This window comes from Protopterus annectens, chromosome 2.part1, assembly GCF_019279795.1.
Source record: "Protopterus annectens isolate FY-2018-M chromosome 2.part1, PAN1.0, whole genome shotgun sequence".
NCBI classification, from domain to species: domain Eukaryota; kingdom Metazoa; phylum Chordata; order Ceratodontiformes; family Protopteridae; genus Protopterus; species Protopterus annectens.
The window spans coordinates 397,638,634-397,655,257 of NC_056729.1; the positions used below are offsets into that span (position 1 = coordinate 397,638,634).

General features: G+C 38.3%; 1 protein-coding gene across 1 annotated transcript in view; it reads left to right on the plus strand.

Annotated features, from left to right (window-relative positions):
• Positions 1–14,020, plus strand: part of MARCHF1 (membrane associated ring-CH-type finger 1) — a 1,304,024-nt gene extending 1,290,004 nt beyond the window's left edge. Inside the window, exon 6 of the mRNA XM_044062214.1 lies at positions 13,397–14,020. Within this exon, the coding sequence (XP_043918149.1) occupies positions 13,397–13,698 (302 nt within the window). The 3' untranslated portion in view covers positions 13,699–14,020. The remainder of the gene's footprint in view (positions 1–13,396) is intronic.
• The last annotated feature ends 2,604 nt before the right edge of the window (positions 14,021–16,624 follow it).

Below are 16,624 nucleotides of genomic sequence, written 5' to 3' on the forward strand. Positions count from 1 at the left end.
GAAAATGTTCTCTGCATCCCCTCCACATTAGCCCTCCTAACCAGCCCCTGCTAACCAGTCAGGCCATTTATTCATTCCTCTAAAAAACTCCAAAATGATCTTCACACACACACACACACACACACACACACACACACACACACACACACACACACACACACACACACACACACACACACAAAAACCCACAACGGAGTCAATAGCTGTGAGTAAAATCTCTTTTACTGGCGAAGCCACCACTACACTCATTATATTACTACACTGTTCCAGTCACATGATATGTTTACAATAAATTAATTAATTACCACTGACTAACAAACAAGCAAACAAACAAGTAACCCCAAAAATACCAAACATTGATGTAAAATTATAAATACCATGTTACTATACATCTCTTAGACATCATATTCATAAATATTTTATTTTTTAAATATTTCACATTTAAATATTAAGATTCACTTCTAAATTCATTCCTTTAGGCTGTAAAGTGCTGACATTAAGAATATATTTACTTTCCATCCTAAGGAGACTAACAGTGAAATCTCTTCCCTGGCAAGATATGGTCTTGCCAGGATGCTGAAGAAAAACCTAGCATCAGACCCTCCATAAACTTTACAAAAATGTTCAGCAATTAGACTCTCCAAATTTCTATTTCTTATGTCCCTCAAATGTTCAATGATTCTAACTTTCACCATTCATTTTGTTTGCACTATATACCATTTTATAGGAGTGCACCACATCCCACAACATATACCACCCCACAAGAAGTGCATGAAAACCTATCCAAATAATGAAAAACCTTCCCATTGATTTTCTTGCCTAAAATATTCCTTATTCTTACACAAACCTTACATCTATCACAGTGGAAAGACTCAAGTGCAGCTGAAACCCTCATAGCCCTTTTAGACTTCAACAATTCCTTCAAATTCAAGAACCTTCCAAAAGAAAACATGACTTTAGCATTCCCTCAACTGTTCATCATAACTGGCCATAAATCATTAACCAACCTCCTTAATGTCTGAGAAAACTGTGAAAATTTAGTCACAAAGAATATTTCTCCTTTATATACATCCTCCCTCAAACTACTGATATGGCCAGTGCCTCTAAATCTGTATCCATCCACATTCATGTCATTACTCAGCATCTTTTCCCTGGCTTTTCTCAAAATATTCTGAGGGTAACCTCTCTCAAGTAACCTTTGTTCAATCTTCATAAGTTCCCCTTCAACCAACCTACTATCTGAGGTATTGCCATAAATTCGTTTAAATTCTCCAAAGGGCAAATATTCCATTAAGTGTGTAGGATGCATGCTATCGGCAAGCAAAACATTATTAACAGCTACTCATATGATCATAGGAAGTTACTGGGCTATTAGGCCTGAGGCCCCTATAAGCCAACCAAGAGTTTAGCCCATGTTTGCACAAGTCAGCACTCAGAGCCCCTCTCCAGCAGGGACACAGGTGGAATCCCAGAGGTATATTTTTGTTTCCCATCCAGTTATCCAGGTTGCACTTAAAAAGGGATAATGAGGTACTCTGCTTGATGTGGAGAGGGAGTCTGTTGCACAGATCAGGGAGTCTATGGGACATAAATCTGTCCTGCCAGCAAGTCCTATTGATGTCACAGACCAGTTTGAGGGTCGAGTGTGGGTTACTCAAGTGGACTTTTCTATAGGGCCTAAAGTGCACCAGTGTATTTTCCCCTATATACAATTCCACATCCAAAAACTGGATGCATGATTTATTCACTGTGAAGGTAAATTCCAAACCACACTCATTATCATTCAGTTGTGGAGACTAGAGAGACTAGGGTTGTAGCTGCAGGTCCTCTCAGACCCCCACCACTTCCTCATCATAATAACGTCCTTTTCCTTTTTGATTTATGACCTCCTACTTGCAGTGTGTACAAGAGCCCTAACTGTATAAAACTAAACACCCCTACAAGTCAAGTAAATCAGAACCTTCTTGTTCTGTGGTGAAAATCCACTAATCCCACTTGAGTCTTATCCCCTTCCTCTTCCAAAATAAACCATCAACTCTTTAATCACCGGTTGTATCTTACTACCCATATCTATAATGAAGAGCTTCCAGTTTCAACATTTTTGTATTATATTTTGTTTACTTTCTTCCCACATATCCTTAGCTGCTATAATGGAGTCCTTTTTAATCCATACACATAAATACATCATTTTACCATGGCCATATAAGTATGTACATTGCTGCACTAGTTTGGGTGCAGGTACATAGTTTACCATTATAGCCTTTGTCTAACTTTATATATTTTGTATTTGAAAAGACTTTAAACTATCATAAAATGTTCCAGAATACAGAGATTCTACTTTCTGGATTTACCAAGTACAACATGAAATGTAATTTGAAAATGAACCTAACCTGATTATCATGCCAGTTTATATCCTTCAACTGGTAAATCCACTGCTTTCTTTGCCAGTGCTTCTAAATATAAAGTGAATACCAGTGGGGAAAGAGAACACCCCCAATTGTTTCCTTTGTTCAAATGCAGCTTGTTATATAAGTACCCTTCCACATTAAATTTTGTAATCCAACCCTCCATATATCCTCCTTTTTAACCATATTGTTCCATCAGGAAATGCAAATGCTACCATTGCCCTACATGTAACACCACTGTTGACTCTTTCAAATGCCTGCACCAATGCCCACCAACAATAGCAGTGTTCTCCTACATTCACTTTTCTCTGGATCACCTGTTTCAGTGTTGTGAAATACCTACCTACCTCAACTAATACGGACAATGACTTAATACTAATCTCATTCGTAACACGAGTGATATGCAAAGGCCCCTGGAAGGTTTGTTAAAACTTTATAAGACTAGTTTGAGTACTAAGTCATGTTTGACACGTTTGCATAAGAATGGTGATAGAACTGTGATAGAAAAGGACTGCTACAATAACACTGATGTTGTGAGTAACAACATTATTTTTAAAGACGTTCAGTCTGTTTTGAATTACAATTACTGCTCACTAATTTGGAAAGGTTATTAAAGAAATACAGAGCGTTAGTTATCGAGACCAAGGATTCTGAGAAGTGTGTTGAAATGGAAGTAGTTCCTAAAGGTCTGACATTTTTTAAATGTGCTAATGGAGTTTCTAGCTCTGACAAATTTTTCAACACACTTAGTCATTTTTTTAACCAGTCCGGATTTCAGTTTAGACATCTTTTGATAGTTCGTAATGAAAAAAAGAATAAGCGAAGTCCGAGAGGAAGTTGTTAAGGTTGATCGATCATTACAAGAACTGCTAGTCAAGTTGCCCAGTCTTAGAAATGATTATAATAATATGTTACAGCAGGTGGAGACTTTTGAAAAGGTGCTAGTAAACAAAAAGGTAAAAGAAAAGCTTTCCAGGGATGTTGATGCTTATAAGAATTTGTCAGATTATTCTCATTTTGCTACTAAAGGCAAACTTAAATGAACTGAGATCTCTGGTGAGTGTTCCACCTTAAGTAGTCATGAAAGCATGCAATCCAATCAATGTGCTCCTGCAAAAAATGGAACTGAGAAAATAACCAGAGGTAAGAGTAGTGGAGTGCAAAATGATTTAGCTACAAGTTCAAATGATGGGTCAACATTGCTACGAGGTGAAAAGGATTTCGATGAGCTACGCCTTTATTCATAGGTTCATAGGTGTGTACTAGACTAATGGCCCTGGAAACCTTACAAGCCTAGCCCATAGGATTACCTTGGCATTGTGCCACCTGACCTTAGTTCCCAGTGCCTCTGTTGAGCAAAGCCACTGCAGTGATCCTGGGGTGAACTTTCCATTTCCCATCCACTCATCAAGATTTCTCTTGAAAAGGGCCAGTGAGATGCTCTGTTTGACATGTATGGGAAGTCTATTGCATAGCATTGGCAGTCTCTGGGTTATGAACCTGTCCCTCCAGCATGTTCTGTTGATTGTTATAATGAGGTTGAGGTCTCTGGAATGTGTGGTGCAGAGGGATTTGGATTTCTTTAGATGTAGCATTTCTAACAGAGCTGAGTCAGACGTGGCTTTGTAAGTCAAGCAGAGATCGCCTCTTAGTAGATGATATGAGACAGGGAACAGCTGGACTGTTTTGAGTCTGTCCATGTAGGACATGTGTTTAAGGCCTAGGATCCTCTTTGTGAGGTACATTTGTGGCCTTTCTAGCTGTTGCATGTGTCTAGCGAGGTACATGCCAAATGGGGCATTATACTCTATGACTGGCCTAATGAGGGAAGAGTAGAGAGAGATGATGACCTCTTTCTTCCTGGATGCAAAACCCTTGGTAATGAGATGTGCCACATTGAAGGACTTTCTGACCACAGTGGCAATGTGGTGGTTGAAGGAGAGGTTGCGGTCAACCTGTGTCCCTAGATCTCTTATAACACCTTCAGTGTTCAATGGGCTCCCATTGATGTGGTAATTAGTGGGAACTGTGTTTTTCCCAAAGGGGATGATGGCACATTTTTTGGCATTAAGCTTAAGGCCATGGTTTCGACTCCAGTCATTGGTCTCAGTGAGGCCTTTCTGTAGGATATCTACATTACTTGGGAAGTTAATAATGGCTCCCAGCTTGCAGTCATCTGCAAACGTAGTCAGCCAAATTCCCTCCGTGTTGGCCTGACTTCTTTGAAGTAGATGCCAAACAGGAGAGGACCCAGGACTGATCCATGTGGGACTCCACTCATCACTGGTCAGCAGTCTGACTTGGAGTCCACTACTCTCACACTGTGGGTTCTATCTGTGAGCCAATTTGCAACCCACCTAGTGATATAGGGGTTGATGCCTAGTTTGGTGAGTTTATCAATAATTCCTTAGTGGGGAATGGTATCAAAGGCCTTGGCCAGATCGAGGTTGGCTGTATGAACTGCCTTGCCCTCATCCACAGCTCTGGTGACTGACTCAAAGAAGTCAACCAGGTTGAGTAGGCATGATCTACCTTCCACAAAAACCAAACTGCGTGGGATCTAGAGTTTGGCGATTCCCTATATCCTCCTTAATTAGGTTCATGATGATACACTCCATAGCCTTACATATCAGACTTGTCAGGCTAATGGGGTGATAATTCCCAGGGTCTGTAATTGCTCCCCCTTTATGAAGAGGGATTACTGTAGCAGTGAGCCATTTGGTAGGGACAAAGCCTGAGGTGAGGCTGTGATTGAACAGGACACACAGATGTGGTGCCAGTTCACTTTGTAGTTCATGTAGAACACATCCAGGGAAATTGTCGGGTCCCATGGAAGCTGTATTCTTGGCCTTGGACAATGCAGCTTTAACCTGTACTGCAATATCTGTTGGTTCAGTATAGGAGGTACCATTGTGCAGTAACTCCGAGCAAACCTGGGTATTGCGGTGGAGGTTTTTGATATAACTATAGAAGGCTTTGTGGGTGTTTTAGTGTCTGCCTCAATTCTGCCTTCATAGCTGGTTTTAGAGGTTTTGATGAAGGATCTCAACGTTTTGTTGAGGCTAATAAGAGAGCTTTTCTAGTCTTGGGACTTCACCTTTTTCTGCAACAGTTTCTTCCTTCTGTTGAAGGAGTCCCTTTAGGAGCTCATCCAAAGGATCCTTATTACCGGAAGGAGAAAAAGCACAAAACACTTCAGAGGATGCCTTTCAGGAACAGGGGAAAGATGAGCTCACAATCGGACAGTTAACAAATTGCACTGGTAAAATTTATAATTTGTCTAAAATGACTTTTTCTGATGAACAATTACATGTTTTAGGTATAGGACTGAACTCTGTGCCTACTAGGTGGATAGATCTAAGTAAAGCCCTGTTAAAATTGAAGTTATCTTGCTTTTGATCTTTGTTTTTACAAGTCTTGGTGGAGTTTTATTGATCTGGTTTGCCTTCATTGCCTATTTGTTTGGGATAGTATTTTTTTTTTGTTGTGAAATGTTTACCTTTCCTCTACAAAACCAGACTGAGTAATATCAACTGTGGTAACACCTTTACCATTATAACAGCTAATATAAATATATGTACCTTATAACCATAGTTTAAAAATTGAAATTGGTCTATATGAAGCCAGATCTGGAATTTTCCTTTCTTAGGTCATATAGTCACCACTGCTTTATTCCAAGGTGACAGTACTTCATCCCCCTTTAAATTATCATTAGACAAAACCTTCCAGATCTTGATTTATTCCTTCCTAACTTTGAAATTTCACAAGAGATATATAATAAACACCAGGTTTTATTTCATCACCTTCTGTCTTATCTAATAATTGTTGACCCTTGTCTTCCTTTTTCCTTGGCATAATTAAACCTTCAAAAATATTTTCACTTGTGCCTTTTGTTGTTATCCCCAATTTTTTGCTTAACATAAGTTTTGTAAAATATCCAAAATATCTCTGTCTAATCTCTGGTTATTTTTGTCATAGGGTCCCCAAGTTTGGCTACACCTCTATTAGCCTACAGATGAACAATTACATGTTTTAGGTATACTAGATCTAATGGTATTTGCTTTACAGTTCCCCTGTTTAACTGCTGATTTCAGGTTGCTGCTGGTCTTCCTGATCATCTCAACCTATCAAAACAATGAACTCTGGTTTAAATCTAAGATACTTCTGTCTCAAACCAGCATTACTTGACAGCAGTTAATTATGCAAATCATCAATGCAGAAATGTACTGTGTGCCTTGCAAAATCCTTTAAAACATTTCCAGCATAGCCTTTATTTCGGGTCCCATTCACATTGTCAAACTTTTACAAGTTCGAATGTCATATGGTCGAAACCATATGTTCGAACTTGTAAAACTTTGAACATTTCAATGGAGCCCTCCGTAAGAGAAGCTTTTCCTTTCCTACAATGTAGTGCGATCTTGGAATTGGTATATTTACGTAGCAGGGGTGTGGGGGGCACAGGGGAGCTTGCCCCCCTGCTGACAACCTTCAGGTAAGTATTTTTTCATTTATATTACATTTTTAAACTTGCAAAGTTCGAGCATATGATGTCGACCATATGATGTTCAAACTTTTAAAAGTTCAACAACGTGATAGAGACCCCTTTATTTCAACCTTATTAGCAAAGTAAATATCTGAATAAGTTTCACAAAATGACACATGATTTATCATAGTTTAATATAGCAATAACCCATGCCTTGGTGTGGGTAATGCTGGATTTACCCACGGTTTGTGTGGTTTGGTCACGAGGGCGAAGCCCGAGTGGCCAAACAAAGCCAACCGTGGGTAAATCCAGCATTACCCACACCCAAAAGTGGGTTATTGCTATTATACAATGACATTATTTAAGAAAAAAAATAATTACTTTTATTAAATAATGGCACTGTATAATGCCTCCTTGCTGCCCTTCCGCAGCTGTCTGGTATTCTGTGGCAGTTCTGATATACTGCGCATGCATATGCCTACACAGTACATTAGAGCTGTAGTCAAAAGCAATGGAGAAAGCAAGATCTCCGTTGCTTTTTACAAACTGTCTCGCTATGTTAAAGGAGTTTAACATAGCGAGACAGCTTTAAAAAAAGCAACGGAGAATCTCTGTTGCTTTTTTTAAAGCTGTCTCGCTATGTTAAACTCATTTAACATAGCGAGACGGTGTGAAGCAGCGGAGATCTTGCGTTCACCGTTGCTGTAAAAAAAGAGTTATAGTAATGGAAAAAGTCCAGGCGACCAGACCTTTTTCAATTATTATAACTCTGATTTACAATGTGCACACTGACCAACCAGCATGCACGTTTTTGAATATGAATGGGGGATCGTTGTATAATACTGAATATTATTCCTTCAAATTTATAGTCTATTTGAATAAGATGAAAACAGAATTTTTTTTCTTTGGCAATGTACCCAGACTTAAACGTTAATAATGTACTTCAACACTGTATTTGATGTAATAAATAGAGATCGGGAACATTGCTTCCTGGAAATTTCTCAATAAACCGAAATGTAAACTTATGTTCTGGGATATGAGGAAGTATATGTCACATGAGTAGGGCAGCCGCGCACTTTTGTATTGTGCTGTATAGCTCTGCCATGACATCCTGCTAAGCAAGTTGGAATGAAGACTAAACACCACAGCAGAACTATTACTCAACTATGGAGTAGTTTTCACTCTTGTACTACCTGCACATTTATCACCCTTGCTAATATATTTTTCTTCATCTGTTGTACCACTCATCTCAGACATTTCATCTCCATCCCCTTAACCTTTGTCCACTGCTCTGCCTTCACTGCCCACATCCCTGTGCTATAGACAAAGTGGTTGCACCACTGGTTTGTATACATTACTTTTTCACTTATTTGATATTGTTCCATCACACACAGTTGGCTGCAGCACCTCTGATAATAACTTTGACCTCTTCATTCATATTTCCCTTCTCCTCAACCACACCTCTCAGATATTTGAAACTGCTAACCACTATTTGCCCTTCTGTTTTAATTTTCATCTTCTGATTTCCCCATTTGCTGCCATGATTGTGTCTTGCCTGTACTCACATTCATCCCATGTGTCTTTAGTTTTGCATTCTAGTCCCATATCATTTGTTGAAGTTCCTATTCAATCTGCTTGCAATGCCACAACATCTGTATAGGCAGCTTGGTTGATTTCTACCGGCTGGCCTGTTTATTAATGTATTCCATCACCAGCATGAAATGGGCTGTGCTCAGATATGAACCCTGATGTACACCCACTCCCACTGGAAACCCCTCTATAAGTCTACTTCACTGGGTTCTTGCACATAGTTTGTATTAATTCTGGCAATGTTTCTCAGATTTCAGACCATTGCAAATCTGCCAAACTCATCCTTCTTTGGCCTTCTCATATGCTTTCTCCCTCTCTTGAAATATCCATTGTGGACTCTTTCTTCATCTCCAGCTTTTTCTCCACTATCTGTCACACTGCAAGCATGGCATAACTTCTACAGCATCCTGACCTGGAGCCAGATTGCCTATGCCCCATCTGTTCCACATATTCTTTTATTAATTACCCTCTGTTGCAGTTTCCATTTTATTCTTAAATAATCATAATAGAATGCTTCCTATTTAATTGTCTGGTATAATTGTACCTCTCCACACCATGATGTGTACCCTTAGGAGCCATTTCAATCTACCCATGCTTATCTGTGTGAGTCTGTATACTGTGTACCTCTCTTCTTTTCAGTTATACTGGCTGTATTCTGTGTTGCAAATATTTGGTGCTGTTCATTCTCTACCTCAGCCATTTGCATGTCCCACTTTGATATCGCTGCACTGCCACCCATCATGTGATACAGTTGATGATTACATACCTTAAAAAAGTGACATCTGCTGTGCAAGCAGTCAGTTCCTTCAGCAAGATGCCTTCAGCCACATGGGCAGTGACAAGATTAGCTCCATCTTAAAATGTTGTCATTTATAATGCTGAGTACCAACACACTGAAAAAAAGACCAAAAATGCAGGAGAAGAGTGAATATCGAACATTGTTTTTCTACTTTAAACTTGACCCCTGACGAAACTTATATATGCAAACTCCAAGATTATCATAACTCAGAGAAAAGGGAATATTCCAAGAAATAGCCATCTCAGACTTGGTATATGCATGTCTGTTTTTTTTCAGCCAGTCCATCTCCATATTTCAGGACTTATTGAAGTGGCTCCTTACACTTCAAATGGTTACAGACAAGGTTGCAGACATTCCTACAACAGGCTTGCAACTTCATGACACCAACTCTTAAGATAAATATTCTGAAACTCTGCCCCAAAATATTACTGACAGTGTTATGAGTATGTATTTAATTTGCTGAACATTTCTACAGAATCTTACTGAAATTCAAGATTGTACTCATTCCATGGCTATCTACAAGTTCCGAAATTCAGCACTGTACCCATTCCATGGCTGTCTACAAGGTTCAAAATTCAACATTTTGCCCATTCCATGGCTGTCTACAAGGTCTGAAATTCAACACTGTATCCATTCCATGGCTGTCTAAAGGGTCTGAAATTCAATGTTGTACCCATTCCATGGCTGTCTACAACGTCCAAAATGCAATGTTGTATCCATTCCATGGCTGTCTACAAGGTCCAAAATTCAGTGCTGTACTCATTCCATGGCTGTTTACAAGGTCCAAAATATAATGTTGTACCCATTCCATGGCTGTCTACAACGTCCAGAATTCATTGCTGTACCCATTCCATGTCTGTCTACAAGGTCTGAAATTCAACGTTGTACCCATTTCATGGCTGTCTTCAAAATCAAGGGGAACGCTATTGTGGTGCTCAGGGGGAGCAGATGGGAACTGTGGAAATATAGCTGAAAGTCAGCAGCAGGTTGAGATGGGATAAATAAAAAAATGTGATCTAAGGGATCTGTCCTACTACTTTCACATATGTCTAGGGCAAAAAGAAATTTTGTGCAGCAAATGTCATTTCAAACAGTGGCTGCAGAATCACCTTCTAAGATGAAAATGTACATCGATGCTTCATAGCTGATGACACAGGCCCATAAGGTAATATAAGATAAGTAATTTGAATATTCGACCCCTACATTTTACTAAACTCTAAATTTGTAAGGGGTTTGCACTCTAGTCCCAAGTGCTCAAAAAAATCTGTCTTGAAGCCAGGGACTTGAAGCGTCTTGTAGCTCATGTAGGTTGTTGTTCATAATCAAACTTGAATATTAGTTTGGGAAAGCAGCTGTGGGGAGGGAGTGGAAAGGGGGGCTAGGATTAGGGAGAGGGAGGGGGATTTTAGGGCTGGGGAGAAGGTAGGGAGTTTTAGGCTTAGGGAGTGATCTGAAAATTTAGATTTGGGGGATGGAGTTTTAGGTTAACAGGCATTCAGGACTTCGGGGTTAGGGAGGGGAAGTGGAGTTTCAGGGCAAGGTAGTGAGGAATTGGGTTGGAATTTTATGGTCAGAGTTAAGGCTCTGGTAGTGCTGTACAGTGAATAGTGTCAGGTCTTAGAGATTGAGATAGTGGGAGTTCAAGCACTTGTTTTTTTGAGCAAGTGGCAGTGAGCAGCTTCTGTAGAAGACCTAGTAGTAAGTCTGAATTTAATCTGCAAATATTAACTTCACTAAACCAATATTTCTGCATCAGATTTGCAACATACTTTCTATAGGACCTTCATTCATGAATTCATGTTTGGTACTTGCTGTCGGTGATGTGCCTCCTCCTCACCCAGAATTCCTGTTCTGTGTTTGTTGTCCTGGGTTACAGCTTGACTCGCAGATTAAGGTTTGGTTCTTGATATTCAGGTTCATGCCACCAAACTCCTGAGTTTATGTTCACTGTTTGTTTTCCAGGGTCGTACTCCCACTTCCTGATTCCACGTTCATCATTCACCCTTCAAAAATACCCCCAGTGGATAGTGCTTCTGTCTCCCATTCCATGCTCTGTGGTTTATCCTGAATCTCTGCCTATTATCTTTGCAATTTTTTTGTTCTCCTTCTATCTAACTTAGTATCTTATGGGTATTGCAGTTTTCTCCTTCCTCTCAAAGATCTGACAATTAACCTTCTATTCAAAACTGCATTTGCCTTTATCTTTACCCTGACAGCCTGAGTCATACCAGAAAATGATAAAAAAAATCTGGAATTTCACCATATTATTAAATGATTAACTGCATAAATACGTCTGTAAAACGTGTAACTGTTAAAACTAATATGAACACATTATTTCTTACTATTCTACAAGCACACATTTTTGTGATGAAGCACAAAATGATTGCAATTCAAAATTAAGTCACATGCAGTATTAGTATGCATTAGTTATAACTGCAAAAGCTGTTAACTTTTTATGACTGAAGTTTCTTATGCATACATGAGGTACAACATTTTACTGTAAAAAGAAAGTATGTACAAGTAACACTCAAAAGAACCAAGTTGCACAACAGTTAGCACATTTGACTTTGGTGCAGAAGGCTGTGGGTTCTATTCTCCCACCAGGGAGATGGATTGTTGATACTACAGTATAAGGTAGAGAGTTGCAATCCTGAGTCTGTTTTCCTTTAGATGTGATGTCAAATCAAGGCCTTAACTGCTGATGGTTCAGGTGGCTATAAAAGATCCCATGCTACTTATCAAAAAAGTAGGAGAAGTTGCCAAATTGCTGAAAGCCCTGTCAACATTTCCTCTAGTTATAGAGATCCCACCTGCTGTCTCCCCTGACCTAGCCTAATGGGACTAAGCCAGTCCATTCATCCATTTTTGCACATGGTGTCAACCATGACAATCAGAGCCAAAGCATATATTTGGTGGCTAGCCCTGCCACGGTAGTTCTTCCACACCATACACACAACTATGGCAAATTTAGAATGTCCAGTCAACCTACTGCATGTCTTTGGAATGTGGGAGGAAACAGGAGCACCCACAGCAAACTCACACAAGCACAGGGAGAGCATGAAGATTTCACAGAGAAGGCTCCCCAGCCAAGAATCAAACCAGCCAACCTTTTGCTAGGAGGCAACAGTGCTATATGCTGAGTCACTCTGCCACCCACTAACCCAGTCAAAAAGGATAAATAAAAAAAGCAAAGCATAAAACCACAATGATCTGCTGCTTTTCATCCTATGTACTGCACTGCTATGTATAAAAATAAACCTATGATAATGAGTTATAATAAATTATAAAAGTGTTATCTGAATGTATATACGCATAAGACAGTGTACAACTTAAGAGAGAAATAAGGCTATGAACTGCTAATGAGCTGCTTCCTATGGCCTAGAGTTCAATTCCCTAAGCTTCCAGTTCCCTGCTAACTCTGAGCAAGTCACTTAATCAAGTGCTCCTAGGATGGGTGTGGAAAAAGCCTATATGGATCAGTCCTTAAAAAAATAATAATATAAGAAAAAAATCCCACCATGCATCCATCACCCTAGCCTAGCTTGTCATGAGTGGCAGTTTTACAGTGTGATGAAACTTACATTTGTTTGCCATTAACACTTTTTTGGACATTGCACAAAGAAAACCCACATTAAGAATTGCAGCTGTAATCTTCAGTGTTATGCTTATACATCCTGACGGCATTACTATAATAATTGTAACATGTTTCAAATCACTTTCTACATCAACATGATTATGATTAATAATAAACATAAAAGCAGAGTCAAGAATATGAGGTATTGTGGTACATTCACTTTTGTGGACAAAACAATGTGGGTTTATACAGAAATATCAAAGAAATCCAATCACTATGTTTCAAATAATGCTAGCTAAATGTTCTAAACACATTATGGCTGATTTGCCTTTATAACCTTTACTTCATGTTCTCCCCAAAATTGTGTTTACTCTATGGTGTTTTAATCTTTTAGTCCTCAGGGTTATTTAGCAATTATCTTCCATTTACAAGTTTTCATTGCGCTATCTGGTTTTCAAAATGTCAGAGACATCTCTATATTTTTAGTTGTGCTTATAAAAATATAATTTAATCAAACATTAACTTTAATTTTATTTAATCAACAGGAGTTCTTGAATGGCCATTCTGGACAAAACTTGTTGTGGTGGCAATTGGATTTACTGGAGGTCTGGTCTTCATGTATGTGCAATGCAAAGTCTACGTACAATTATGGCGAAGGTTGAAAGCGTACAATCGGGTAATTTTTGTGCAGAATTGCCCAGATACTGTCAAAAAAGCAGAAGACAAAAACACTTTTAGTATTCAAAACCCTGAAAACAAAGACTTTACTGTAGTGCCTGTGTCTCTAACAGAAACTAATACTCAGCAACCATTGGGAGAGACTATACCTAATGTAGAACCTGTCTGACCAATCAACACCCCTTCTTCAAAGAACTCGTTTGGTGGCAATCAGAGATCAAAGGTGACTGCTGAAAAGTGAAGTGAGGCTACATGTTTTCTGGTCGGAAGCTAAATGGCCAAGAAACATAAAAACCTAAAACTCTTGGCAAAAAAAGAAAGCTGTACTTCTGATGGAATCTGATTAGCTGTCTGTAAATTTAGTTTCTTCATGCTGTCAGAATGTGTGAGATTACAGGAGGTGCAAATGAAAATGCGATATGTGAAGTAGAATTCAATACAAGAGCACTTTTTTCTTAGTTATCCTACATAAATTATATGTATTATTTTCACTGTCAGTCTTTTCTTTAAATAGATTTGGAACATTATATTCATGTTCCTTAACTTGGTGGCTGCTAGCAAAACTTACTTGTTAAGCTTTAAAGTTGTTGCTTTAACTGCTAATTACTACATAACTGCATTTTTTCATCAGCAAAGTTCTGCACCTGAGTTTTGGCCATTTTTGTCTTTTATTATGCCCAGAATTCACTGAAAAAAAATATAAAATGTGTGCTGATGTTTTGGTGCTTGCAAAGTCTCAGAGAAATTACTAGGCACATTAAACTTATTCTTAGTTCTGTTGTCGCACTGTGGTAAGATGAAGTAATGATGTGGTATAGGCAAGCAAGTCAAAATCCTGCAAAAGTCATGATATAATATAAAAAGAAACCAGAAGCCATCAGTTTTATTACTAGTATATGTCCAGTTTTAAAATATATATAAGACCGCACAAAAGAAACTGCTTTACTAAATAAATAGTATAACTATAATTGATAAGAAGTTAAAGACAGCTGGAATACTGTTTGGTATTCTGTTATGTCACTGTTCACATAAAGAAAGGCACCATAAAAATCCCACAGTGAACCATGCTATAGACTTTTTACGTCTTTAAGTAGTCTTTATAAGATTAGATGTAAGGTATTAAACACACGGACACAGTTTTCTTTCTTCTTATACAACTAGACAAACAGCCTCAGTGAAGACAGAATAAAAAAATGTCCTGCTTTAATGGCCATCTGTAGCATCTATGGTGTCTAAATTACGCACTAAACTAATAAAGCAGATTAATATATAAAAATGAAGATAGTATACAGAAGGTCAGAGAGGTGCTATGTACTCAAGGTTGCCGCCCTTTCTTCTTTTTTGTTCTTTTGATTTATTTGTTGATGATACCTTGGAGCTGCAGGCAGATATTCCAGGAAAGTACATGTTGAAATAAGAACATTAAATTGTGCTGTTATTACTGCCTGGCCACTTTTGTTTTCCAAAAAAATGATAAAGATTGCACTTATAAGAAAGAAAATCTGAATCATACTGTTAAAAAATTGCTTTGTGTGTTTACCCTGGTTTATTTGATAAATTTCCCACCCAAGTCTTTTAGCTGTACTGGTTCATACATTTACATGCTGTTACTCTTTCAGATTTCCAGCATAAAAACATACCTTATAAGAAAAATAACTGGTAAATATGACCCAGATAAGTGTAGAATTAGTTCATAGGTTCATAGGTAGGTACTAGGCTATTGGCCCTAGGGCCTATACAAGCCCAGCCAAAAAGGTACCCTGGCTTTTGCCACCCAACATGATTGATAAAACTACCTTGTATGCTTTTCCTTCTCATGAAGAAGCACAACATTTCTAGTGACCTAGAAATGTGAAGTTTAGAAGGCTACGAGTGCTACACATACCCTCATTTGGCTATGCATTTTCCATCTGCTGCATTCTCCCCAGTATGCAGGAAATTCTCTTTCAACAAGTACAGCTTTTAACCGGTAACATCCTCCAACCTGTATGAAGGCACTGTTGGCCTGTAAAGCAAGAACAATTCCTGAATGCCAGAAGCAGTAATGCTAGTTCCTTCATGCTCACCCTATACATGATTGATAAAACTACCTTGTATGCTTTTCCTTCTCATGAAGAAGCACAAGTGTGTGACAGTTTAAATAAATGTATACTCTATGGTAGGGATGATACTCTATGGTAGGGATGACAGCACTGATCTGTTGTATTGATTCAAGACTTTGCTCTGCACATTAGCGTTTCATCCTCTAAAGTTACTGTATACATCAATATAAAGCATTTGCAGTACACATCCAGGCCTGTGGCTTGGAGGGCTGATATTTTTTAAATAAAATAATGTTTTAACAAACTCACCCCAAATAAACTCTGGAAGTTTGCACTGTAACTTCCAATGGGCGGAGCCTATGCCTTTTGACAGAATCAAATAATGTCCTCACATTTCAAACAAATGTTCATATCTCTGGAACCATAGGGGTTATGAAAGAAGTATAAATGGCAAACTCCAGCACTAAACTATTTTTTTAGTGGTAGTATTCTTTATGTTCTAGGTCTTAAAATGAATTTTATAAGTCACAGTAAACACAGTAGTTATTATATTTGTAATATTTTGTAAACAACTTACAATATTTCATCAACCACTCAAGTTACATACATACTGTTAACAACATTTTATTCATCTAGCTGAGAGCTTTCATATGAGGCTAAGGAGTTCTTTCTGTGTTACTTGGTTGTTGAGATATTTAGAAAAATGTGAAAATTATATCTATATAAAGTAATACAATAAAACAACAGTTAATACCCTTTTACCTGCACTAGACAGAGGTCAAATATTAATGCAGTTTAGTTTGGTATTGTGTAAACTTTAACATGAAATCTTTTAAAACCTTGTACATAACACAGTTTTGTAATTATTGATGCAAATATGAACAAGCAATATTTGACATCAAGAGGCGTCAGCAGGAGTTAAATGCAGGTACACCTGGAGGCATCACTCGGATGTAATGAGTTAAAAATAAAGATATACTAAAATAAATCAGATCAGCAAACGAAAAATCATTGCAGACAAGAAATATTATAACTACAAAGTCTAGTGAAGAA